The sequence below is a fragment of the Protopterus annectens genome, chromosome 4.part1 (genome assembly GCF_019279795.1).
Source record: "Protopterus annectens isolate FY-2018-M chromosome 4.part1, PAN1.0, whole genome shotgun sequence".
In the NCBI taxonomy this organism is placed as follows: Eukaryota; Metazoa; Chordata; order Ceratodontiformes; family Protopteridae; genus Protopterus; species Protopterus annectens.
The window spans coordinates 630,607,316-630,634,985 of record NC_056734.1 but is presented as its reverse complement, the minus strand read 5'-3'; the positions used below and the strand labels follow the sequence as shown (position 1 = coordinate 630,634,985).

At 41.6% G+C, this 27,670-nt stretch overlaps 1 protein-coding gene across 1 annotated transcript in view; it reads right to left on the bottom strand.

Annotated features, from left to right (window-relative positions):
- The window catches only part of ZMAT3 (zinc finger matrin-type 3), an 808,181-nt gene that overhangs the window by 237,657 nt on the left and 542,854 nt on the right, over window positions 1–27,670 (bottom strand). Inside the window, exon 4 of the mRNA XM_044070445.1 lies at window positions 19,807–19,976. Coding sequence (XP_043926380.1) covers window positions 19,807–19,976 — 170 coding nt within the window. The remainder of the gene's footprint in view (window positions 1–19,806; window positions 19,977–27,670) is intronic.

The window sequence follows — 27,670 nt, the reverse complement described above, 5'->3', positions numbered from 1 at the left end:
AGGCTTTCCAGAAGAAAAAGTGCAAGAGGAAGCACCAAGACTCCCCTGAGTCTGTCACCTCAGATACAGACCTGGATGAATCGGAGGGGTCCCCAAGGTCTCCCTCTGAAGATGTTTCCTTTTCAGACATCCTTGAGATTCTCAGGAAGAGGCATAGCTGGACTTCCCTAGCCCCCTCCGAGGATGAGTCTGTATACCTGGACGCATTTGGTTCCCAACCTTCCACCTCCTGGGTGTCTCCGCCTTTTGATCCACTCATGTCTGTAGTGTTTCGAAAGGCTTGGTCAGCTCCAGATTCCATGGAACCTGTCCCGAGGAGACCCAATAAATTCATCACAGCTCCCCAAGACAAAGAATTCTTAACTAAAGGTGTCTCAGTTGATGCCATGGTGGTAGCAGCAGCCACAAAGAGAGAGTTAGCTGAAATCTTCTCATCTGTCCATCCACCGAATAAAGACTCTCGTACGATGGACAGATATGGGAAGCGAATGTTTTCATCAGTGACCTTCTCCTTTAGGTCCCTGAACTATCTTTCCCATTTTACTAGGCTTCAGAAGGATCTCTTAAAAGAGCTTGGAGATACCCTACAAGATCCCACAGCTGAGGGAGCTTCAGCTAAGGTAGCTACCCAGCTTTCGACTCTTAATTCAATAGTCAACTCCTCCATGAGGCTTATTTCATACACAGCCGATGGAGCGAGTAGAGCTGTAGGAACAGGAGTAGCTCTTAGGAGACATTCTTGGCTGCGGCTGTGTCAGTTTGTGGAACGTTTCAGAGCATCCTTCACCAATACCCCTTTGATGGCTCCTCTCTCTTTAGGCCTCAGGTGAAAGACACACTTACCAGGTGCCAGCAGGAAGGAAAGATGCTCTCTGATGTCGGAGTCCGTTTTTCCACTCCTGCCAGACCATACCCAAAAGGTTAGAAGGGTGGAAAGATGTGGTTTCAAAAATCCCAGGGACCCTTGCCTGATGCACATGGTGAATTTTCCCCCAGGGGCAGAGGGGGAAATAATAACAATGGCAGATGCCGCCCTTGTGGCATAGGGGGTCCGCAAAATCAGGGTGACAGAGATACGTTCTCTTCCAAACCCTATCAACATCCCTGAAGGGATGCCCGACTGCTCAACTCTGGAGGCAGTCGGGGGAAGTTTTTCATTGTACCCAACTGCCTGGCAAAATATTACAAAAGACAAATGGGTACTAGCCATTATATCCGGAGGTTACAAGATTCCCTTTCATCAACCCCCTTTTGTTTAAAAAAAATCCATCCCAGATGTTCTACCCAATCTAAGGGATCAGGCAGTCACAGAAGTTACAAGACTGCTAGAAAAATGAGCCATCCAGAAGTCCCCATAGACCAGGTAGGATCCGGAACTTACTCAAGATTCTTTTCAGTGCCCAAAAAGACAGAGGACTGGAGACCAATTCTGGATCTCAGCAGGTTAAACAAATCTGTACAAAAAGAAAAGTTCCGGATGGTAACACTGCAGTCCATTCTCCCCTTTCTGGGGCAGGACAATTGGATGTGCTCCATAGATCTTCAGGACGTGTACTATCATACAAAAATGGTCAGATGGTCCAGGAGATTTCTGTGCTTCCGGCTAGGGGCCAGTCATTACCAATTAAGAGCTCTGCCCTTTGGTCTCACCACAGCCCCCAGGGTGTTCACCATATGCATGGCAGTAGTCACGGCTCACCTGAGACGTCAAGGATTCCAGGTGTTTCCTTATCTGGACGACTGGCTCCTCACTGCTACCACCAGGCAACAACTTATAGAGGCACGAGATTACACCATCGCATCCTGTGCTCAACTAAGCATCACAATAAACTTCGAAAAATCTGCCTTGTTGCCCTGTCAGTCTATTACATACATAGGAGCAGAGCTAAACACAAGAAAAATGATTATAAAATTGCCTCAGGAAAGAGTTTCCATTATTCAAAAACAGGTGTCACTTCTCCTGAGGAGCAAAAGAATTCAAGTCAAATATGTTCTTCATGTTCTAGGGTCCATGGCAGCAGCCATTCTTCTAGTCCCCTTAGCACGCTTTCACATGAGAATCCTTCAGTGGCTTCTTTTCACACAATGGTCCTTCCAGGAATTACCCATGTCTCACATGATGCTAATTACGGAATCTTGCAAAAGACACCTTTCCTGGTGGATGGTCTCCCCACTAGTTTCTCAGGGCAGACCTTTCTTGGAACCCCATCTGTTCGCCACAGTGACCACGGACGCTTCCCTGATGGGGGGGTATTATCTAGGGAAGACAGTCCAAGGCACTTGGCAACCTCACGAGTACCACTTGCACATCAACGTCCTGGAGATGACAGCAGTGCTCCTAGCGTTGCAAGCTCTTCAAGACTCTCTTCCTGCCGGGACTATTGCAATACAGACGGACAATATGTCAGTGGTTTGGTACAGCAACAAACAGGGCGGAACCAGGTCTTACCCCTTGTGCTGAGAGGCCCTCAGACTGTGGCAATGGGCGATTTCCTCTCAACGTTTGCTGATAGCAATGCATACCCCTGGGACATCCAACGTGATAGCGGACAGTCTCAGCAGGGCTATCCTCATGCCTCACGAGTGATCTCTAAAACAGGAAATTGTGGATCTTATTTTCCGCAAATGGGGCCAGCCTTGCTGCAATCTCTTTGCCTCTCCCTTCAACAACAAATGCAGCAGCTACTTCTCCCTTGTTCCTCCTCCAGGTCAGACACCCAGGGATGCTCTAGTCCACGATTGGCCTCAGGGACTCCTTTATGCATTTTCCCCTTTCCCCATAATTCCAAAAGTCATTCAGAAAGCAAAATCGTTGGATTGCAAAATGATCCTCATTGCCCCCTATTGGCCTCGACAGATTTGGTTTCCGTTCCTTCACCCCCACCTTCTAGCCCAGCCTTGGATTCTGGACCCAGTACCGGACCTCTTGATTCATCAATCAGGTGGGCTACACCAATCCCTCCAATCTCTCAAGCTCACAGCTTAGTTACTCCACTTCCAATCCTAGCCAGGCTCCCCACTATTTCCCCAGCAGTGCGTGATATTATTGTTTCCTCCCATAAGACAAATATAAGGAAATTCTATGCTAGCAAATGGAAAAGATTCCCTTACCGGGCAGAATCCAGGAATTTAAATCCTTTTACATCTCCTGTACATGAGGTTTTGGACTTCCTAGCAGAACTGTTTCATTCTGGTGCAGCGGCTTCTACCATCAGAGTACAACAGGCTGTCATTTTAAATTTTCATGTCGGAGTTTCTAACTCCAGCATAATGTCTCACAAACTCTGTAAGGCCTTCATGAGAGATACAGCTCTACTTAGACCCCCTAGTGAAAGGGACACTTCCACCTTAGGATCTCAATTTGGTTCTAGCCTCCTTGATACTGCCACCCTTTGAACCAGCAGCATCATGCTCCTTGAAATTTCTCTCTTGGAAAACTCTTTTCTTAGTTGCTATTACTTCTTCCAGATGTGTTACAGAACTTCATGCACTATGTGTTCGCCCTCCATATCTAGTTTTTCACAAAGACAGGGTTTCCCTGAAAACTAACCCATCTTTTCTACCTAAAGTTTGTACAGGCCACAATTTGAATCAATTCATTGAACTCCCTGTCTTTTTCCATAATCATTCCAACAAGGCAGAATACAGATTACACCAACTGGATGTGTATAGACAACTGAGTTTCTATCTCCATAGAACTAAAGAAATGAGAAAATCAGATCAGTTATTCCTTTCATTTGCTAACAACAAACAAGGCCTTCCATTTTCTAAAGTAACATTGTCAAAATGGTTATCAGACACCATAGTCCATGGGTCTACTTCACGTTGTCGTAAGCTGACAATATCGAGTCTGATATTGTCGGCACGACAATATCAAAAGTGAAGAACATCATGCAAGTAAACAGAAATCTCCGTAAGGGGAGATTTCCATTTACCGCAATGTAGTGCGGTCTCGGAAATGGTATATTTAAGTGGGGGGGGTGTGGGGGGTGCAGGGGGGCTTGCCCCCCTGCCTATGCCATTTAGTTTTTTTTTTTTTATTTGTTTTTTTTTTTACGTTATTCGATGTTTTACTTAATCAATTAATAAAGTTCTACCTTTATTGATTCGATTAAGTAAACTTTCGATAACGTGATATAGACGCTAGTCCATACCTACGACTTGCGACGAAAAGATCTTCCAACAAAACCCAAAGGTCATTCAAACAGGTCAGTAGCTACTTTGGTAGCATTTCAATCTAGATTGCCCATAGATTCAATTTGTGCAACAGCTACTTGGGCAGATCCTCATACATTAATTTCTTATTACAAAGTAGATGTGGTCTCCCAGGGCAGAGCTTCCTTTGGTTCCATGGTTCTGAAGAGTCTGTTCCAATGAGCCACCCAGGATTGAGGTGCTAGGGATGCTGTCCCATCCAGCAAGAATGAAGGCGAGATTGGACAACTTAACATAAAAAAGTTATGTACCTACCATAACTTCATAAACTTCTGTTATTTCTCAGAAACTTTATTCAGTATTTTGAATATGATACAAACTCAAACTTTTTCATGCATTATTCCTTACAATCTATAATCTATTAATTTTATCTAATGTTCTTTCATAGATATTTCTACTGTGTTTACTTGAAATTGTTTACTGGTGTCAAAATACTTTGGATTATTATATAATTTGTAATTTGATATAGTTTTGTATAACTAGTATGAATCACTTTTTGTAACATACTTAGTTCTGGAGCTTTTCTCCCCAGGACTCCATTGAAAACGGGTTATTTGGCCCAATGGACTATCCTGGTAAACCAACTGCAAAAAAAAAATAAATAAATAAAAAATAACGTTCCATGTTACTTGTCCTTCATCTCGCCTTCCTTCTTGCGTCCCTCCCTCCTTCCCCCTTCCTCAAGGATTGAGAGGAGTTTCTCAATGGTTTCACTGGCTAATTTGTTTTGTTATTAGTTGCTTCTCAACCAGACCATGACAATTAACTGTATATCCAGGTTTACTAATGGATTGTCTTCTATAATTATGTCTAGTGTAAGCTATCTCAAGCGAGATCTGGGTAGCTGGTGCTGGGCATTCTGCGATAAGGGGTAGCCTCGAGCCAGTAAAGAGCTCACAAGCTATAGTAAGTGGCCGAGTCGGAGCCAAGGATCGGCCCCGATCCCATCCAGCAAGAAGGAAGGCGAGATGAAGGACAACTAACATGGAACGTTATGGTAGGTACATAACTTCTTTCTTGCTGTTACTTGGTAAATTGCTACAGGTAGGTGGAACTTGAGTATCAGTGCATTAAATGCAGTTATTGGAAAAAAAGACAATTGGGTCTGCTGAATTGTGTCGCTTTAAGCTGTCACATTGTATTAGTTAGTGCATCAGATTCTAGAACAGGCCATGTAAGGAGGTTTCTCCTCATCCTTACTTTTGTAGAATCTCACAGCTAGTGCATGTTGAGTGGGGGTTGCCAGTTTGGATTCTGTGGTTTGCCTACAATGGATTTAGTCTTAAAGGTTACAAATTCACTGTGATTATACGTAATTGCATGCCATCTCCCCCTACCATTCACACATGCGCAGACACACACACACACACACACACACACACACACACACACACACACACACACACACACACACACACACACACACACACACACACACACACACACACACACACACACACACATTCAAATACAGTGTTTAGGCCATTCAGCCATCAAAGAACACTTATTCCACATTATATGTCTTGTAAACCTTATCACCCACCCAAATATCCAGGTTCTAAAACTACCAAAACTATTTAAATTACATAAGCTTATAGGGAAATTGTTCCAAAGTCTTGTAATTTTAACAGCGGTAAACTGCTCTCTGATTTTGAGATTTCCCATTTTTAGTAAAAACTTCATATTTTTATGTTTGTATGCTTTAATACATCTATTAACCTTTATGGTGGCCACGGTGGTGCAGCGGTTAGCGTTGTCGCCTCACAGCAAGAGGTTCTCCGGTTCGATTCCCGGCTGGGGTGCCTTCTGTGTGGAGTCTGCATGTCCTCCCTGTGGTCGCGTGGGTTTCCTCTGGGTGCTCCTGTTTCTTCCCATATCCCAAAGACATGCAGTAGGTGGATTGGACACTCTAAACTGGCCCTAGGTGTGAGTCTGTGCATGTGTATGCCTTCTGTGGAAGGTTGGGCGCCGGGCTGGCAACTTGACACCGTAAAAACTCCACTGCCAATCATGAGTGGACAGATGATCCACTGTGGCGACCCCTAACCGGGAAAAGCCAAAAGAAGAAGAAGAAGCTGTACATAATTTGTAATGCAGGGCCATGAAAGATCTTATATGCTAATATCAGCTTTCCACATAAATACCTATTAACAGAGACTATACAAGTTTAACAATTTACACCAAAGGTCATAATCCATAAATCTATATTTCTCTATTCTTTTTGTACATCTGCTTTGGACTCCTTTAAGTTTTTTCAATTGTCCCCGAGTATAAATGCAAAAAGTGTTATTGTACTCCCGTAATGGTCTTATATAAGTTTTAAATACCAAAGTCAATACATGCTCATCACGAGTAAGATAATCTCCTTAAAAGGTACCCCACAAACTTAGTCACCTTTATAGAAATTTGATCTACATGTGTGTTACAGGACAACTTTGATGTAATTAGTATACCCAAGTCTTTATATTCTTGTACCTCATTTAATGGGGGAGACACCAAATATACAAGAAGCCTTGGGCATCTATTTGAAAAATAAATTATCTTACACTTGCTTAGACTAAATGTGAACCTGTTTCTAGTGGCCAACAACTTAAGAGACTGTAAATAATTATTTAACTCGTTTACATCATCATAAACATTTAATAATAAACTTGTGAGGAAAACTGTCAAATGCTTTCTCAAGATACATAAAAAATAACTTCAAGATATAGTCCTAGATCCAAGGCCATAGTTATCTGTTCATAACAGCTGGGTCTATGTTCTGTCATCAAATGAGAAATCCATCGAACCTCTGTTCATCAAACTTAAAATCGAACATTCACTCATGGAATATATTACCAAGAGAACGGAGTTGGTTGGTCGGGATTAGGACATTTGCCCTTTTTCCCACTGTACTGCAATATCGGAGTTGGTATATACAAGTGGAGGGGTGTAGGAGGCATAGCCCCCCCCCCCCCACCTGGGTGGGTGTGATATACTGCGGTGTGTGTTTCAGTATGGATGTTAGTCTACTGTCTCTTTTCCCAGGGTAAAATATTCGATGATTGAACATCTGATGACGTGAACGTTAGATGTTTTAAGTTCGATGAACAGAGATTCGATGGATTTCTCATTCGATGATTGAACACAGACTCATAAAAGCTAATCAAGTTACTAAGAGTAGATCATCCTTTAATGAAAGATGTTGCTTAATATCAAGGATTTCTATGTTTCCGCCTGATTTCTCAATAAGATCTAATAGGCATCTCTTAAAACATTTTCCCAATAAGGAGGTTAAACTGATGGTTCCAAAATTACCCAGCTGACCCTTCGAGCCACATTTATGAACTGGAGTTACACAGGACAGTTTCCAGGCTTCTGGAACAGTTACTTATTCTAATAAGTTTGTTAAATATTAAACTTAAGATAGGTAAAAATAGTAGTTTTTACAGACTTCGACTGACTTGAGATCAGATCAGGACCCATAGAGGTAGCATCTTTTAACTTAACTACCCACAAGGACCGGTAATGTAAAACAACTAATAACAAAAATGACAGTAACTCAAAAAGCCAAAGTCCAAGTCCAAGGATGCATGGTAAATAGTTTGAATAAGTTTATTAAAATACTTAAATTAATACAAGTTAACACAAGTAGAGTAAGCGCTTTTGTCCTTATAAAATACAGGACTTCATCAGAAAGTCCTGTACTTTATAAGGACGAAAGCTTTTTGGGTTACTATCGTTTTGGTTATCAGCATCTTTTAACTTGGCAAGTGATCCAGTGGTATTCATTTCTGTGATCACTCAGCATGACCTTGTTACAGTTGAGCTGTACACATCATCCTTATCTATATGTTCTCACCAAATGCTTGAGAAGAACACATAAAATTCATTGTCAATTTTACTAGGCTCAATAATAGTCTCCCCATTAATTAACAACATGGGCAATGAGAAAGTATTGCTATTTATTTCATTTATGTATCTATAAAAAGCCTTTTTGTTTGAGGTATTACTAATTAATTCATTCTCAAAACATGTTTTGCAGTTTGTTAATTCCCTTTTCAAGTTCTTACACGATACATTCAATTTCTTGCTGTTCATATTTGAAGGGAACCTTACTAAGATTTTTATTCTCTGCTTTTTCCTCCTGTACAATCTCAAAATGTCTTTGTTCCACCAAATTGGGAAAGTGGAATTACTTCTCTTTTGTTTTACTATAGTAGTGACTCCCTCCCAAAGCAGCTTCTCCAAAACATTACAGCCATAGCAATTATATGATCTAACAACTACAGTCATCCAAGCACATCTCACATAATGCTCAGCAAAACGTCTTAAATCTATGTTTCCATATTCATATGTTTTTAAATGTATAGTGCCAATTAATGAATTATCAATAACAAATGTGAGAGAGCTATGATCTGATGACACTAATGGTGGCAGTACCTTTATGGAATGAATTTTAGATGATGCATTAGTCAATATAAGGTCCAAGATATTTTTCCTGATACTGAATTTTACCAGTTGATGCCGCAGTGGTAAGACGATAGCGTTGTTACCTCACAGCAAGAGGTTCTCCCATTCGATTCTCGGCTGGGCTTGGCAGTGCCTTCTGTGCAGAGTCTGCATGTCCTCCCCGCGGTTTGGTAACGTTCGAAAGACATGCGTGCGTAAATGGGCATGCCTTCGTTGAAGGTTGGGCGTCGAGCTGGCACCTCGGCAATTTGTAAAAATCTACTGCCAATCATTAGCGGACCGGAGTTCCACTGTGGCGACCCCTTACCGGGAAAAAGCCGAAAGACAAACAACAACAACAACAACTGAATTTTACCAGTTGAGTCATTCCATAGTATGAGACAAGATCAACAAATTCTTTAGCAAACAAAGAGCTAGCATGCAGGGGCTCCCAACATATTCCAGGGTAATTTAAATCACCAATAATAGTATGTTACCATTACAATTCAGGCAGTCACCTAAATTATGTAAATACTCATTATACAAAGTATTGCCCATACTTGGTGTATGATATAACAGTACTATATAGACAGCTGTCTTGTTGTACCTGTATGAATCCCAGCAGTTATTGTCTCATGCACAAGCATGAGGAAATACAGTAAGATAGGACTTATCTGTTTTTGATAGTTCCTTAATAACAGGTTTCAGTATCGAGTCCCCCAAAATTAACACTTCATGTAATTCAATTATCCCTGCAGCTGTTATCTTTTCAGTTTGTTTAACATTAACATAATCTAATGTATCATGAGGTTCTGTCCGACTTATCCTTTTAATATAAGTCTTCTAATAGTGATATTTTTATTACATGGATCTGATTCAGGTTCCAATAAAGCAGGAGGAGAATAGTTACACAATACAAATTTACAATGCCAATTATTCCTAACTTCATTTAAAGCTTTTGTACCATTAACTTTCCTTCTTTTTTCAGATACAATCACTTCTGGGTACAGACAAACAGGCCTATGTTCTAGTACAAATAAACTTGAATCAACGCTATCCAGGGAGACGTAATTCATCTGAACTGAGGTTATCTACAGACTTATTTTCTCCATTTTCTATGTCAGCTTCATTTACCCATCAGCATTACTTAAATCTGACTGGAGTTCAGAAATAATTTCCACAACCTGCTTCTCTGCCTCTTTTTTGTAATATAATGTCTTCTTCCCTTCTTCTTTTAGCTGAACCTCCATTCACACTGTTATCCAGAACTAATTTATGATTAACATTCTGTTTATGGCAATCCAAACACTCATAAGTCAATTTCCAAGTATTCAGAAATCGTAGCAAATGCTTTTCTAAAATGACACACACAATAATCTTTATTAGTGTTATTAAAGGACTTGCTATCAATAGCCTTTAAAAGTTCCAGCTGTTTAACATAATTTAAACAAGTATTGGCTTTGCCATGCTTATAAAACACCTTATAGTGCACCCATTCTTTGATATAATTTAATTTTATAAGGTCCTCCAAAACAAACAAATTTAGTGAACCTATATTTCACTGAATGTTTAACAAATAAATTATATACTTAAATTCCTTGTAAAATTAACAAGTTTAAAGCTTAAAACTTATGTACCCCCTTCCTCACTTCTCACTCAATCACCACTTAGTCATGCGTTTCAAAGATGCAAGATTTTAGGCATTACAAGCTCCTGTCTGACTGAATGGAAGCATCCACAGTCCCGGTAACATCAACAACACTCCAGGAAGTTAAAAATAAAACAAACAACTGTTGCCCTGTTGTCCTTAAAAGGACAGGAGGTAACAAAGAAAATAATTGTGAAAATCAACACCAGCTATTTGCCCTCAGTTGAAAACACAAGTAACAAATGTACGCCCATGTCTGCTCGCTGGGCGAGAGATTTTAAGCAGCACAAGCTCTTGTCCAGTTGGATGGGAGGCTGGAGCATCCATAGCCCATATAACATCAACCCTCCAGGAAGTTACAATAAAACAAAGTCAAGAAACACTGCTAGCACTTACTACTAAATAAACATTTATCTCAGTGCAAGCAGAAACAGAAAGCTAGAAAACTCTACTGCAAAGTAAAAAAGGCAGAAAGCCAGGAAACGCTGCTAAGCACTTACTACTAGACAAGCAATTGCTACAGTATGGGCAGAAGCAGAAAGATTAAAAACTCTATTCACAAATAATAAAGAGGCAGAAAGCCAGGAAACACTGCTAGCACCTAGTACCAGACAAATTAATTACCTCAGTGCAAGCAGAAGCATAAAACTAGAAAACTCCACTACAAAGTAAAAAAGACAAAAAGCAGAGAAACATTGCTTGCATCTACTAACAAATAAACAGTTACCTCAGTGCAAGCAGAGGCAGAAAAGTGATAAACTCTACTACAAAGTAAAACAAAATAAAAACAGAAAACATAAAAGTTTCTGCCAGCACCTACTTCCAGATGAACAATTACCTTGGTGCTAGCAAATAAGTGAAAAGTGGAAAATAAAAAGAGAGACAGCACTACTCAAACTAAAACAAATCAAATAAAGCTTAAACAACGAGGGTGTTCACCATCATTCTGCTTGATGCTGTGGTCACTTCCTCTTTCAACTCCCTCACTGACTGGGTCAAGCTCCAATCAACAGAGTATCCAAGAGTATATACATATATCAATACACACATGCACACACTTGATTCAGCAAAGTGATACTTGCATATTGATATACTGATGTTTCTATTCATGAAGGCCAGATAACAGATTAAGAGAGGCTGTAATTCTCACCACTGTTGTGTGATGTCTGAGTTAATATATTTAGAGATGCAGGAGTACTGTGGAAGAAGCCCTCCTGCAGAAACAGTTGCCAAGCATTTATTTACTCCGCATGAAAATAATTAGTTTATGACATACACACAGACGCACACACACACACATACATACATATGTGTGTGGGTGTGTGTGTGTGCGTATATATATATATATATATATATATATATATATATATATAAAAAATATATATATATATATATATATATATATATATATATATATATATATACACACACATATATATACATACATACAAACACACACACACACACACACACACACACACACACACACACACACACACACACACACACACACACACACACACACGGATTCACTTTACAATTTCAAAATACTGAAATTGCGAATTTCAGCATCTCGAGACAAAAGTACCGAAACCACAAAATCACGAAACCCCATAAAACCGAACATCACAATACTGAAACTTCAGAATATCGAACTTTCAGTATGTGATGCTCTGATTTAAAATACACCCTTCACCACACAAGCAAACACACATACACCTTCCTCCCCACACTACAACAAACCAACAAAACACACACACAAAAATACAAATCAAACCCACCTAACCTACATATAAGCAGGGGGCCCCCATTTGAAGATAAATCAACCTCTGATAGTCGAAAAACTTTGGTTGACAATACAGATGGTCGACAAATGTGCAAGACTGACAATCACCGGGGTAAGGAGATATGCCTTTTCCCTGGGGAATGTGCAATCTTGGAGTTAATATAAATATAATTAGAAGGGAGCGTGGAGGGTGCAGCCCCCCACAGTGGTGGCTGTAGGGAGCTTGCTCCCTGGAAAAAAAAAAGAATGTATGTACTTAACATAATGTTTCATTTGTGCTGTCGATTTTCCTCCTCCCTCAAACATTGGTTTCAGATCCAAACCTTGGATCTGATTCGGCCGTTACTATAGCTCGTGGCCAACTGAAACTCTCGAGCTCCTCCTTACCCATAATGCACAAATCCCTAACATACCTCAGATCTCGTTTGCTAGATGATATAAATACTAAACAATGAATAATGTTCCTAACAAAGGAAAATGGTATCCGGAGCTCCAAACCAGACACAGTGGTGTCTTAATAGCATCTCATTCTTCAAAAGTCTATGACAGCAACGGTTGGGGTTGGCAGGTGGGAAGCTGAGGAAGAATGAAAGTGGACAACTCAGGTGGAATGTTATGGTAGGTACATAACTTCTTTATCTGAGTTTGTCAATTTTCATTCATTCCTCAACCATTAGGACAGAATCCCCAGCTACCTGATATCCCTGGTGGACGTTAAGGAAGGATGTTCCTGAGCATGGTTGAACCAAAGGCTGCTCTTCCCCTTGAGACCAGATCCAATTTGTAAGGAGTAATAAAAGTATGAGGATTAGACCAAGTAGCAGATGCACATATGTTATCCATGGAATGGCTGGATAAAAATCCTGACAAGGTTGACATAGATCTCATAGAGTGAGCTGTTAAAGGTTTTGGTAACAAAATGCCTGAATTACTATAGACAAAGGCTATGCAGTCCACAATCCAGCTTGCCAAAGTTACCTTTGTCACAGATTTGCCCAATTTGTTATCTGCAAAGGATTTAAATAGTTGATCATATTTTCTAATGCCTTTGTTCTGTGTAAGCAGAAACGCAGCTGTCTATGAACATCCAGCAAATGTAATACATATTCACCTTTGTTTACAAATTTTGGGAAGAAAACCAACAATTTAATCAATTGAGTAATACAGAATTCTGACACCACCTTAGGAAGGAACGAAGGATTGATTCTTAATGTCACCCTATCCTTATGGAAAATCAAGTAAGGAGGTTTACAGGATAATGCTTGAAGTTCTACAATTCTCCTGGCAGAGGTAATACCTACCAGAAATAAAGTTTTCCAGGTCAAAAATTTAAATCACATTTTCCAGCTGGTCCGAAGGGGAATGGATAAAGGCCTGCAGAACTACATTCAAATCCCATGCAGGAGTAGGATCCTTATAAGGTTGCCTAAATAAAATAGTACCTCTTAGAAAGGCCTCGCATATCTTAGTAGAAGCTAGAAAAGAATTATCAACTTGTATATGAACATTAAAAATTGCTGCCAATTGAAGTACACTTTGTGTAGGGGCTGAAAAGGGATCGAAATGTTTCTGATGTGCTCAATAAACAAACCTCTTCCACTTACTCTTGTAGAATTTCCTAGGACAAGGGATGGCAGCATAGGTTATCTGCCTATTAATGGAAGTGGAGAAACCACACTGTTAGCTTGAAGCTTATGATGTCTGGATGAATCATATCTGTCAGGTGAGACAGTAGATCTGGAATCAGATCCAGAATCCAAGGTGGATAAAGAAGATGAAGCCAAAGGAAGGGGAACCAAAACGGTCAAGTCCAGTAGGGTGCAATGAGGATGACTTTGCTCTTCAACCTTGTAGCTTTTTGAATGAATTTGGGAATCAATGGGTTTGGCAGATATGCAGAGAGACTAGGGGGCCAACTGAGAAGCAGAGCACCCCCCAGCGATTCCCCCATTGGGGGGATTAGGGAAGAGAACCTGCTGCACATGTTGTTTAGGGAAGATGCAAAAAGATTGCAACAAGGCTGGCCCAACCAACGGAAAATCACCTTCATCACTTTTTTGTTGAGAGACCACTCGTGAGGTAAAAGAATGGACCTGCTCAATTTGCCTACTATTATGTTGGACTTCCCACAATTTGTGTTGCTATCAGAGATACTCTGAGGGCTTCTCAATACAAGCGATAAGACCTAGTTCCTCCTTGTTCGCTGATGTACCAAACTACTGACATATTGCCCATTTGGATCGCAACTGTTCCCAGAGGTAAAGCATCTTGAAAGGCTTACAACACTAGAAGCGCTACTCTCATCTCCAGAACATTTATATGCAAATTGACATCTTTGGAGGACCAAGTGCCCTGGAATGTTTTCCCCAGGAAGTGCCCCCCAACCAATCTGGGATGTGTCCATGGTCACTCTGACTTTGGGTTGAGGGAGAATGAATGGATAGCCTTGTAAAAGCTGGTCTGAACTTATCCACCACCAGAGGTACTTCTTGCATGTCTGTGTGATCTTTATTTGAACTGACATCTGTTGATAAAGACTTGACCTCCGGGATGCTAGTATCCACTGAAGAATTCTCATATGATATATTGCCATGGGAACAAGAATTATGGCTTGTGACACTGGTCCCATGGCTTGAAGAATTAATCGAGCTGAAATGTTGGTGTTGTAAATAATTTTTGCAACCTGGATATTAAAGTTTGTACTCTGTTTAGGGGAAGTGAAGCTATTACAGACACTGTATTGAAATGTGCTCCTATGAATTCCTGTGTTTGAGATGGATGCAACTGAGATTTGTTGCAGTTTATTATGATTTCCAGAAGGCAGCAAGTTTGGAGCACCTGGTCTCTCGCTATTATGAGTAGATGCCTGGTCAAAACGATAATGAGACAGTCATCTAAATATGGAAACACCCAGAATCCCTGAAGTCTCAAGTGAGCTGCCATGACTGCCATGCATTTGGTGAACACCCTGGGGACTGTGGTGAGACCAAAGGGCAGATCTCTGAACTGCTAATGACTGGCTCCCAGCTGTAAGTGCATGACCTTTCTGGACCACTTGTTCATTTTTATGTGTTAGTACACATTTTGATCGTCTATTTAGCACTCCCAAACATCCTTGCCTAGAAACAGCAAGATGGACTGAACTATGACCATCTGAAACTTTGAATGTCGAAATGACTTGTTCATATTGCTGAGATCCAGAATTTGTCTCCAGTCCCCTGTTTTCTTTGGCACTAAAATGAATCTTGAGTAAGTTCTGGGATCCTTTCTTATCTGGCAGGATTTCTTGGATGACTCTTTTTTGTAGCAGCTTTTGTATTTCTAGTGCTGCTGCTTTCCGCTGATTGTGTGGAACATTGGGAAACTTCTGTGAGGATAGAGGAGGAAAGGAAAAGGGAATTCTATAACTTCTAGAAACAATCCTCTGCACCCAAGTGTCTTTTGTGTCTGGTGCAGGAATAAATGACCCCCCCCCCCCGATTTCTTCCAGAGGGGAACAATCGGGCCTCCTTTAAATAGTGCTGGTAGGGTCTGTTAGAGAAGGAATCTCTAGACCCTTTGTTTTGCAGACCATCTCTGCCTTGTGGGCGGAGTTTTCCATTAGTGTTTCCCCCTCCACCTCTGGGAGAACCATCGCAAATGGATCTTGGAAAGGATTCCGAGATTTTTTTAAACCATATCTTCTGTCCCCCTCATCGGTTCCTAGAAATGCTCCTTTGGGGGGGGGGTCATAAAATGTATTCCTACAGCAAACAGAGTCTTTCCATCCTTCTCACACCTGGTGTGTGTGTGTCCTTCACTTTGGGGCAAAAACAAGGAAGAGCTGTAAAAGGGAGCACTGATGAAAGAAGATTTGAAGGGCTCCACAAAATCACACAAGAGTATCCAGGCATGGCATGTCTCCTTATTGAAATGCCTGAACCTGCCACCTTTGAGGTACCCTCAGCTGCATGAGACATAAGCCTTATGGCCGAATTTGAGATGGACTGAAGGGATGCCAGCTGCGAGGCTACTGAAGCTTGAGCCTCTACAGTAGTGGAGCATGAAAGAGAATTTGACAATTCCTTAATAAAATCTCTTTGTCACCTTGTGAAATGTGCCAGGTAATTCAGTGACCTAAGAGCAAAGACCGCTGAAGCACAGACATACTCCCCAAACTTGTCTAAAGCCTTGGGCTCTCTACTGGGGGATGGACAATGGAACTTTGTTCTGCAAGTTCCTTCTTTGTAGCCACTGCCACAAACATGGCATTTACTGGTAATTCCATGCTCTAGGGTTCCCTTCCTGTTGGAGGTGCCAGAATTCAGTCTGGTCTCTTGGAAATGGGTTCAACGACATCAGGTTCCTTCCATGCCTTCTGAGAGATCAAATCAATGAGCTCATCAGCAGGCAGAGTTACCCAGGAGTAGACAGGACAGATCCAAATGCCTCCAGAAACACTGATTCCTCCAGGGAAGGATTTTGGGAGGACCAACTACCCCGTTGCCTGAATGTCTCCAAATAAGATGTCTTCGGGACGGATCTTTCCCCTTTGTTGAAATCTGTGTCTTCTGTGATAGATTCCTCAGGGGACTCTAAGTGCCTCCTTTTGCACTTTTTCATCTGGGGTATTTCCTCAGTGGAATGTTTCAGGAAGTGTCAGAAGAGAGGGTAATACCCTGCTGGGTACCTTTGGACTCGAATGTCGAGGCTCTTGGCACATATGCAATCCGAGGGAGGAGAGACCATCTGTCCTGCTGAAGCACAGAAAACACTCTCCAGTATCTTGAAGGTAGATCGTCCTTGGGAAAAGGAAGCCAATGGAACCAATAAGCCATGCTTCTGTCCCATTAGCTCTATCTGCCCCAAAGGCAATCCACCCGAGGCAGTGGCCAAAGCCGAGCTGTGCAAGGCGGAGACTTCGAGAGGCAGTGATGGCTCTGAAAACTTCGGAGTCAATTCCAGCACCTCAGATCCCACCAGGATGTTTTGGCTCTGAACTCATTGGAGCCGGGGCACTCAGAGAGACCTTTGGATATGAGGATACCAGTACTCTTGGATCCAAACCAGACGGTCTCAGCAAACTAGGATCCAAGGACTCCGAAATGAAGTGTCAGATCAGAGAAGGAGACTGCAGTGGAGGGGTAGATCTGGCTTAGGCTTTCTGACCTGAAGGGGTTGAAGCCAGGAGAACTCCTATCTGTATCTGCTTGGAGAGAAACTTCCTCAACATTCTATCCATGTCGGCTTCAGTGAGACTCCTGAAAGAACGAGATAAAGCAATAGATGGTGACTTGGACCACCGTCTCTCAAGGAAGGGAGACAGAACTCTAGAAGAACTGTGTCTATAGTTGGAGCGTATTGGACCCAAGGAAGAATCTTTGGAGCTAAAGTACTCTCTGATCCATAGGCGTTTTAGGGGCTGTTGAAGACAGCTTTTGCCAGACAGCTTCAGATCCGATTTAGATTTTTGGTGAAGAGGCTCTGTAGAAGATGGAATTGAATCACCCGACATTTTTGGGGACTTTTTTTGAAGCATCCTTGGAAGCTATTTTAGGAGGGTGAGCCCAAGGTATGGCTTCTGAAAAGGAAGTCAGAGTAGACCTTTTAAGGTCAACTTGTTTTTCGGTCTGCTATAGCATGTGGATTAAAACTTTGACATATATTACAATTCACATTAATGTTTTCTTGGCTCATGCAATAGAACCAAAGGCAATGGACGTCAAAATAAGGCAGCTTAAGGCTGCATTTTGTAGATTTTAAATCCTTTTTCAGATATATTAAAAACGTTTTTAACTAGTACTGAAGAAGATAAGATAGATTTTTTTTAAAGGTAAGGAGGGAAAAAAAAGGGGAAAAGGATAAACAAGTACCAACAATGGTATTAAAAAAATAGAAAAAATGTGGAAAAAGTAAAGTTAGTCAAAGAAAAAGGACTTTAAGGCTTATAGAAATATACCAGCAATGGTAAAAAACAATACTCAAGTATATGTATTTAAAGAAGAAATTTGAAGGGGAGATTTAATGAGAAATCCACTTATCTCTTAAAATGCTTGACAGGAAAGCTGACCACTTCTATATGTGAAAGCAGCAAACAAGATCCGAGGTATGTTAGGGGTTAGTGCATTATTAGGGAGGAGCTCTAGAGTTTCAGTTGGCCACAAGCAATAGTAACAACCAAGTCGGATCCGAGGTTCAGATCTGAACTCAGTGGTTAAGGAATGAATGTAAATTGACAACATCTGATCACTCTTTTCTTTTTCGCATGTTCTGACTATTAGCCTCAGAGCATGTGCACTAGTGCTTTGACATTTGTTGACATCATTTTGTCGACATTGGCCACTTTGAAATTTCTGTGGATGAACTAATAATAGTAAATCCATATAAATTCCATACAGATATATATATATATATATATATATATATATATATATATATATATATATATTCCAAAATGTCGCATGTCAGTTATGCGATTTTAAAAGTCGAAAGGCAATTTTCCGAGTTGTGGAATTTTAATTCGAAAAATGACGAATCCACAAGAGTGAATGCTAGTGGGCTAGTCTCCCAGCCCAACCACTTACCTGTGTTGATCAACCTGAAATCACACAATACAGCCATCATGCAAATGGCCTGTCACACAAAACATACAGTTTATCTGCAAAGCACAAAATAGTGTCGACCATGTGAATTGCAACTATAAAAAAAAAAAAAATATATATATATATATATATATATATATATATATATATATATATATACACACACACACACACACACACACACACACACATAATATACATACACACACACACACACCACACACACTTACTTATATATACATATACAAACATATACATATTTTGTGTCTGTCTTCCATTTGTATGTCTTGTCACCACTCCCAACATCAGCCCACCATAGGCTCCCTGTCTGCCTTGCCTGCATTTTGTGTTTACGTATCTTCCTAAACTCTTCCCTAAGCCTCTTTCTTAAACCCTCTGACCTTCTTCTTTCCCCAACTTCCCTCTTATAAAAAATATTGAAAAAGGAATTCTGTAAAAAGATAAGGCTTCTCCTCTGCCACCTCCTCCAGCACAATCCTCTTAATGTCTTCCTTCTGGTGTCCCTTGTCTTATCTCTCTCTTTTTTTCCAGCGCTGCTCAGCTACCTCCTTCCAACCTTATAAAAGTGCAATCTATGTGTCCATATAAGGATACCCTTTACATTGACTAGAAAAAACCTTAAAAATAATTTGGGTAAGTTGTGGGCTAGTGACATTCAGCTTGGATAAGTGCAGGTGTTCCTGTATCTTGAGAGATCTCGTGAGATCCAAGCAAGCTGAACCAAAAGCATTCATACATCATGACTTTACACAAACATGGCCTCTACCACACCTAACAACAACAGTTTTTATCTATTGTATGACAGTTAAAATGGGCAAGGCTGCTATGGGCATTTCATCTCAGGGCTGAGATTTTATGAAAGCAGCACCATTTGTCTGAGCTTAGCTGATTTCCTTACAGGAACAGTGCAGCTTTTCAAATACTGCCATTGGGCACACGTGAATTATGAGACTATAAATGCCACTCAGAAACATGTTGAGCATGCCTTTGTATACCAGTGATGCAACACACACACACAAAAAAAAAAAACTAAACTCTATACCCCACTACTGAAATTTATTGTCACAGAAACTCAGTACTATGAAGTCACTAGGCAACCAGGCAATTAATGCAGTGATACCTACAAGGATGCGAGGTTTTGCTGGGTTTCCGCTAGACGTAATCTTTTTGCATGATTTTTTCCTTGGTAATGAGCCTGAGCAACAGCTGGGGAGCTAAATGAAGCATCACAGAGCTTGCAGTAGTCATTTTCTGTGGCCAGAATCACACGACAGCACACTCTGGAGTCATTACTCTGAAAAAAAAAAGTTTAATACTCAAGAAGAGAAAGAAAACAAAATACACTCCATGAGTTTTTCAGTCAGTACATCCCACAAAGGTTTGCAATTTATTTTCTTCTACACAGCATCAGTCTGCACTCTTTTGGCATACTAGGAAACTCCCATATCAAAAAGAATAATTTGCAACATTTTCCTTAAGAAAAAAGTTATAATACTATTTTTCCAATTAAAAGCAACTCAAATCAGAAGCATCCTTAAGAAAATCACTGAACAGTTTTCAACAGCCAAGCATCACTGGAATTGTCTAACAAGACTGTCAGTGCTGGTCTACACATGGCACTGTAATGTCTGGCCTGGCTATATACAGCATTCTTCAATGATGCTTTCCTAAATATACAACCTTAAATGAGTTTGGTTTTCGCTCGTGCACTATGTACTGTATTTCTACATTTCCATACAACATAACTCATCTTTGATAATAATCTCTTGTGATTGGTACACTATCACATCACCAGACCAACAACTGATTTTATGCTGAACTTTAAGGCTGGCTTGGTAGAAGCAGAACTACTTCAGTCAATATGGACTGATCTTCTCTGGTCAAGGTGACCATTTTTTTACAGGACCTAAACTGAGACACTTGAGGGTTGCCCCGGGAAGCCAGGTCTGCAATCCCATTCTCCCAGCCCCATGGGAGTGGAGATAGGGCCACCATGTCATCTTGTACCAGGGCTAGCAGGTTGGCCTCCCATCCTTCACCTGGCACTGTGGGGATGCCACTGTGTGAACGGCACCACCCAGGAGGCAAGACGCCACATGCCAGGAGGCTCAAAGCGATGCACATTCATTGGCACCTGGCACTGTGGGGGAAAGTGACTGAGGTATGCCACAAAAATCAAAGAGATGGGGGGACCCAAGGCCATCTCCTCTGAGAGTTTGAAAGCCCTAGGTGCAAGGCAAAGGGGAGAACTGGTGTCACGGAAGTCTTAATGAGGGACTGTCTGAGGCTTCGTGGCCCATTAGAGTTCCATCAGGCTGGGAAGATCCTCTGAGAAGATCCAAGAGCACACGCATCACTGCATGATTTGGCATCAGTCAGGAGATATGTAATCCTAGAAAAGAGTTCTCTCTCCTGGGTAGAACTGGAAGCCCTGAGGGGGTCTGTCCTGATGGAAGTCTTGAAGTGAGAGAGGTGGAAAGTGACTGGGACATGCTAGCTCCCATCTGGGTGAGGGGGTACGGACCATGCCCCCTCTGGGAAGGAAGTCTGGAAGGGGGAGAGATGCAGATAGTGGCAGGACTGGGTGAACTCCTGCCTGGGTGAGAGGGGTCAGGCAGAGCTCCACACAATGGAAGTCCTTAAGTGAGTACTGGGGCGGACAGCAGCGGGGCCTGGAGAGCTCCTGCCTGGTGAGCGGAATCAGGCACAGCCCCTCCATGATGGAAGTCCTTCAGGGAGTGAATGGCAGACAGTGGCAGGGCCTTGAGAGCTCCTGCCTGGGTGAGAAGTCCTTGAGAAAGCACCAGGGCAGATGGCAGAGAGGCCTCTGAGAGCTCCTGCTGGGGGGATGACTTCTGACCTTACCCAATACCCAATGGCATCCCTGAAAAATCACAAAATCCCTAGAGTTGCTCAGGATGGGAAACCAGGGGGACTGGCTACCCCAGGAAGTCAGGTCACCATTCAGATTGAGTGGTCTAAACTGGGACATTTCTGTGTCCCAAAGACAATGTTTGGCATTCCAAGACAGAGACTTCCAAACTGGGACTGTCCTGGAAAAACTGGGACAGTTGGTCACCTTGTCTCTGGTAGAAGCTGTAGAAGATGCTGCTGATGCCTGCATGAATGTCAGCACATGCTGAAGGGTTGCACAGTTTGGAGGATTGCCATATCGACATTTTCTGACCCAAAACTAGACATTTTTGTGTGTGCTCATTTAAGCCCATGCTCACATCTATGCCTGAGCCCCAGCAGCACCCCTGTATTCAAGTACATTGTAGTAAATGGTATACATTCAGCAGTCCTGACTGAATCATATTTATGTATTTATAAAGTACTGTCATGTGTGCAAATCCAAACTGAACTAATAATGACAGAGGTCTATGTTGCAAAAACTATATGTAATTATAGAAAGCAAAAGAAAGCTGAAAAAGATGAAAATTTAACTTAGTACAGCAGGTGAGAAAGAACTCTCATGGTAATTAAATGGCACAATAAATGACTGCACATGCAAGTTTTGGTTCAAGACCAAACAGAGATGAATGCAAAAAAAAAAATCAGAAAAACAAAACAGAAATATATGAAACATACCAAAATCCAAGTGAAAATGAAAACAGTATGTATGTCAGTAAAATTCATTAAAAAAAAATCCTCTCCACTCTCAGGGCAGCAACCCCACAGTTTATAACCTCAGAGACATGACAAAATCAAATAGTGCATTTCATTTCTGAAGTCACAAAACCTATCTTCATGTTTAAGCAGCTGTTTTTTTTTCCTTACCAGCTAATCTCACTATGCACAATTGGCTGTTTCCAGTGTTAACTCAGCAGGTTATGTGACTTGCTCTGAATCAAAAAGTAAACAGACTGGAGACTGAGAATCTCAAACCCAGGACTACAGAATGAAGCACATTAGCAACTCTTAACCTTAAGTCTCTGCAATAAACTTCCAGACATAAATGGTATTATACAGGCTCTACTTTTTTCCTTGAAATTATAGGTTAGTTATCTTATTTCAGTTGTATAGCAGAGCTGGTTTCAAGACAGTTCAGATCTTATTACATTTAATATCTAAAGAAAGAAAAAAAACACTAGTGTGTTCATCACAGCTTTACACTTATATTATATAATGTGCATATGTTATATCTGTTATAGTGCAGTAGGGTATGTGTCCCCAGTGTCTCTAACTCTAATGACTAGATATTATGCTATGTGAGGTAGCTAGATTACATTTTTGTCAAAGTTATACAATAAAAAAAGTTATGTACTTACCATAACATTCCATCTGTGTTGTCCATTTACATTCTTCCTCAACTGCTGGGTTCAGATCCGATCCCCGCATCCGACTTGAGTGTTACTAAGGCTCATAGCCACCAAAAAGCTTTCAAGATCCTCTCTTACCCATAATGCACCAACCCCTAACATACCTTAGACCCTGTTTGCTGTTTACATAAAGTAGAAAGAACTACTATAACATTACTGACAGAAAGACCATATCTGGAGCTCAATATTATGGACAGTGGTGTCCTTATAGTCTCTCATTCTTCCAGAAATTCATAAGGAAAAAAGGGTTGGGGGTTGGTGGGCACAAAGTTGAGGAAGAATGAAAATGGACAACACAGATGGAACACTATGATAAGTACATAACTTTTTTTACATGATGTTGTCAATTTTCATTCTATCCTCAACTGTTGGGACAGAGTCCCCAGTTACCTAAAATTCCAGGTGGACTCTAAGGAAGGATATTCCTGCACAGTTGACCCAAAGGCTGCTCTTCCTGTCAAGACCAGGTCTAGTTTGTAATGAGTGATAAAGGTATGAGGTTTTGCTCAAGTCACAGCTGCACATACATTGTCCATGGAAGCTCTAGATAGAAACACACTGAAGAAGTTGCCATGGACCTAACTGAGTGGGCTCTTAGAGGTTTTGTTAAAGTTAAACCCATCTTGCTATAGATGAATGATATGCAGTCCATCAGCCATCTGGCTAAAGTTACCTTTGCAAATGGTTTGCCCAATTTAGAGTCTGCAAAGGACACAAATAATTGATCTGTCTTCTTAATTTCTTTTGTCCTGTGTAAGTAAAAACATACTTGCCTGTGAACCTCCAATAAATGCAACGTGTTCGCTGTTACTTGCAAATTTAGGAAAGAAAACTAGCAAATTAATGGACTGAGTGATACTGGATTCTGACACCATCTTAGGAAGGAAAGAAGCATTGGTACGTAATGGGACTCTTATCATTATGAAAGATCAAGCAGGTAGGTTTAGAGGACAATAACTGAAGTTCTGAAATTCTTCTAGCAGAGGTAATGAAGATAGTTTTCGAGGTCAGGAACTTAAGATCACATTTGGCTGCTGATTCAAAAGGAGAATGAATTACAGCCTGCAGTACCAAGTTCAAATCCCATGGTCTAGGATCTTTATACTGGGGTCTCAGCAAGACTGTGCCTTTCAGAAATGCTTTACAAAGTTTAGAACAGGCCACAGAAGAATTCTCAAATCCAACATGAAAATTAGAGATTGCTGCTAACTCTAATCGTTGAGGAGCTAGCTCCCTTATTAAAAACTGTTGCCAAAAATTCAAGTATACTATGTACAGGAGCTGAAAAGGGGTCAGTGCGTTTTTTGTTATGCCCAGCAAACGAACCTTTTCCATTTACTTGTGTAAAGTTTTCTTGTAGAAGGCTTTTGGGAAGATAAAAGAATATGACGGACAGGGGAAGAGAGCATCGGCTGTCTTGCTATTAACAGAATTAGAGAAACCATGGTATCAGCTTCAGGTTTGAGATATCTGGATGAATCATACCTGTTGGCTGAGACAGGAGGTCTGGAATAGGATCCAGAATCCAAGGTTGGTAAAGCAGATGAGGTCATTGGAAGGGGAACCAAATCTGTCAAGGCCATTAAGGTGCAATGAGGATGACTTTGCTCTTCAACCTGGTGGCTTTCTGCAAAAATTTTGGAATTAGGGGAATTGGCGGGTAAGCATAAAGTAGACCGGGGGGGGGGGGGGCAGTTGTGGAACTGATCATCTCTCGATGATTCCACCAGAGGGGGGATTAGGGCAAAGTAGCTGCTGCATTTGTTGTTCAGGGGAGAAGCAAAAAGATTGCAGTAAGGCTGGCTTCATTGACAAAGAATCATTCCTGTCACTTTCATGTTGAGAGACCACTCGTAAAGGTAGAAGAATAGACCTGCTGAATTTGTCTGTTATCACGCTGGCCTTCCCCGGAATGTGAGTTGCTATAAGAAAGCAGTTGGATGAGATCCACCACTGTCACACTCTGAGTGCTTCTTGACATAGGGGGTAAGATCTGGTTCCTCCTTGTTTGTTGATGTACCAAGCTACTGATATATTGCCTGTTTGAATCACAATTGTCCCTAAAGAGAGAGCATCCTGGATGGACTGCAACGCTAACAACACTGCTCTCATCTCTAGGACATTGTTACGCAAATTGGCCTCTTTGGGGGATTAAGTGCCTTGGACTGTTTTCCCCAGGAAGTGCCCCCCATCCAATCTGGGAAGTGTCAGTGGTCACTATGGGCTTGGGTTGAGGAAGAATGAAAGGACGGCCTTGTAGAACCTGCTCTGACTGAATTCACCAACATAGGTAACTCTTGCATGCCTAAGTGATCTTTATTTGTGCTGGCATATGCTGGTAAACAATCAACCACTGTATTGCTAGCATCCACTGAAGAATTCTCATATAAAATCTTGCTAGAGGAACTAAGATTATTACAGCTGACATTGACCCCAAGGCTTGAAGGATCAACTGGGCTGAAATCTTGATACTGAGAATTATTTTCATGACCTGGAATCTGACAGTCTGAAATCTTGAACGAGGAAGAGAAGCTGTCACTGATATCATATTGAAGACTGTTCCTGTGAATTCCAAGTTTATGCTGGTTGTAACTGAGACTTCTTGTAATTTATGATTATCCTCAGATGAGAACAAATCTGAAGTACCTGATCTCTTGCTCTTGTTAGCAGATGCCTGGTAAACGGCAGTAATAAGACAGTCCTCTAGATATGGAAAAACTTGGAATCCCTGCAGTCTCAAGTGAGCTGCTACCACTGCCATGCATTTGGTGAATACCCTGGGGGCTGTGCTGAGGCCAAAGGGCAGTGTTCTGAATTGATAGTAACTGGCTCCCAGCTGGAAAGGTAATTACCTTCTGTGATTGTCTGTTCATTTTTACGGGACAGCACGCATCCTAAAGGTCTATCAAGCACATCCAGTCATCCTTGCTCAGGAAGGGTAGAATGGACTGAACCATGACCATCTGAAACTTTGTATCTCAAACTAACTTGTTCAAGGTGCTGAGATCCAAAATTGGTCTTCAGTCCCCTGTTTTCTTTCGCACTAAAAAGAACCTTGAGTAAGTTCCAAATTCTATCTGGTGGGACCTTTTGGATGACTCTTTTTTCCTAGCTGCTTTTGTATTTCGAGTGCTGCTGCTTTCCTCTGACTTGGTGGAATGTCTGGAATTTTGCATACAGTTGGGGTGGAATGGAAAAGGGAATTATGAAATTATATAATCTCTGGAAATAATCCTCTGCACCCAAGTATCTCTTGTTATATCTTGCCATGCTCTCTGGTGCATGGATAGTCAACCCCCAATTGCCTCCTTTCAGAGGTGCTGACAGGGTCTATCAGAGAAAGAATCTCTGGACCCCTGGTTTTGCGGGCCTCCTCTGTTGCATGGGCATAGATGTCTATTACAGATCCCCCCTCTTCCTCTAGGGGAACTATCTCCACATGTGTCCTGGGAGAATGTGTGTCAACTTATGGGCCAAATGAACTGACGTCAAAGGGTGCATTGATGAACGAGGACTTGAAAGGCTTCACAAAATCACATAAGCGCATCCAGGCATATCGCCTAATGAATATGCCTGAAACTGCTTTCTTTGAGTCAGCTTCAGCTGCATGTGAGAGAAGCCTCATGGACAAATTTGAAGTGGATTGGAGGGCAGCCAACTTAGAGGCCACAGATGATTGAGTCTCAGCAGTAATGATCCCAGGAAGGGATTTTGAAAGTTCCTTAATCAAGTCCCTTTGTGGTCTAGTAAAATGTGCCAAGTGGTTCAGCCACCTTAGGGCAAAAGTCGCTGACACATACACATGCTTCTCAAATCTGTCCATCATCCTAGACTCCCTGTTAGGGGGATGAACAGATGAACTTTGTTCAGGTTCCTTCTAGGTCACCGCTGCCAAGATCATGGCATCAATGGGCACCCGCTTACTCCAGAATTCCTTCAAGACGATCTGGCCTCTTAGGGATTGGCTCAACTGAGTCAAGCTCCTACAACACCTACCTAGAGATGAAATCAATGAGTTCATCAGTGGGCACAGTAACCCAGGAGGTAGAAGGGCCAGCTCCAAAGACCTCCAGAAATACTGATTCCTCTGGTGAAGGGTTGGTGGATGACCAACCACATCTCTTCTGATCTCAAGGTTGTCACCAAATGAGCCATCTTCTGGAGGTGATAATGGGGAGTCTTCTCCCTCATCAAAATTGGTATCCTCAGTGACTGACTCTTGCAGAGTGTCCAAGAATCTCCTTTTGCATTTCCTCTTCCTAGGGACTTCCTCAGTGGGATGTTATGGTGAAGTGTCGGAAGAGATTGTAAAACTCTGCTGGGTAGTCTGGAGACCTTGAGCTGGCTGTCCTTATGGCACAGAATGTTGTCACTCTAAAGGCAGAGACATTTGGGAACCAGACTGGAGATCAGAGGGGGTTTGATCAGTCCATCCTGATGGAGCGGAAAACACTCTCTTCACTACCTTGAAGGCAGATCACTCCAGAGAGAAGGAAGACATTGGCTCTTAGAAGGTAGGCTTCTGGACCATTGCCTCCCTCTGCCAGCAGAAGTCTCCCCAAGGAGGAAGTTGGAGCTGAGCTATCCAATGCTGAAACTCTGAGGGGCAGAGATGGCTCCGAAACTCTTGGAGTCAACTCCAATGCCTCCGACCCAACAAGGCAGC